The following is a 620-nucleotide window of genomic DNA, read 5'->3' on the forward strand; positions in this document are numbered from 1 at the left end:
TCCCAGGCGCTCCAGACCCATCTGCTAAAGGAAGGGTGAGCCTCACAGTTCAGATGATCACAGGATCCCTGCTCTGTGTCCAGCCGTCTAGGAGGCGCTGAGACCAGAGGAAGGACAAGACTCAGGGGCCACGAGTCCCTAGGGACTTGCAGACTGGTGGAGAGAAGGGCCATCCCAGTCCTCAGGCAGGAGCAGCGCAGACTCCTGAGGTGGCCTGGGGGCTGGGCTTCCTCTCCCGTGGTGCTAAGGCGGCTCAGGCTCTGGTCCCTCTCCCCTCCCAGCTCTGCTTCCCCTCCCCCTTCCCCCTTTCTTGGCCTCAAGGAACTAGTGGAGGAGGGGTGCGAGGGCGCAAGGCAGGGGATGCCTATTGGGCCACAGGGCGGGGCACACCCCGTGAGGTCACCCAGCCCTGGATAAAGGGGTGCAGAGCCGGGGCAGGTGGCAGAGACTTCGTTTGCCAGAGTCGCCTCAGGGACCCAGAATGAAGCTAGTCTTCCCCGCCCTGCTGTTCCTCGGGGCCCTTGGTGAGTGCAGGTACCTGGGGATGCGCCCCGCCAGGTGGGCGCCCCCCGCCCCCCGACGCCCTCTGGGTGGGCGCCTGCTTCCCCTCTCCCAGCCCC

At 66.1% G+C, this 620-nt stretch overlaps 1 protein-coding gene across 1 annotated transcript in view; it reads left to right on the plus strand.

Annotated features, from left to right (window-relative positions):
• Positions 1-369: 369 nt before the first annotated feature.
• LTF (lactotransferrin) overlaps positions 370-620 on the plus strand; it is a 27,660-nt gene continuing 27,409 nt past the window's right edge. The window contains exon 1 of the mRNA XM_008703877.2: positions 370-524. Coding sequence (XP_008702099.2) covers positions 482-524 — 43 coding nt within the window. The 5' untranslated portion in view covers positions 370-481. The remainder of the gene's footprint in view (positions 525-620) is intronic.

Source organism: Ursus maritimus, unplaced genomic scaffold (genome assembly GCF_017311325.1).
Source record: "Ursus maritimus isolate PB19 unplaced genomic scaffold, ASM1731132v1 scaffold_14, whole genome shotgun sequence".
In the NCBI taxonomy this organism is placed as follows: domain Eukaryota; kingdom Metazoa; phylum Chordata; class Mammalia; order Carnivora; family Ursidae; genus Ursus; species Ursus maritimus.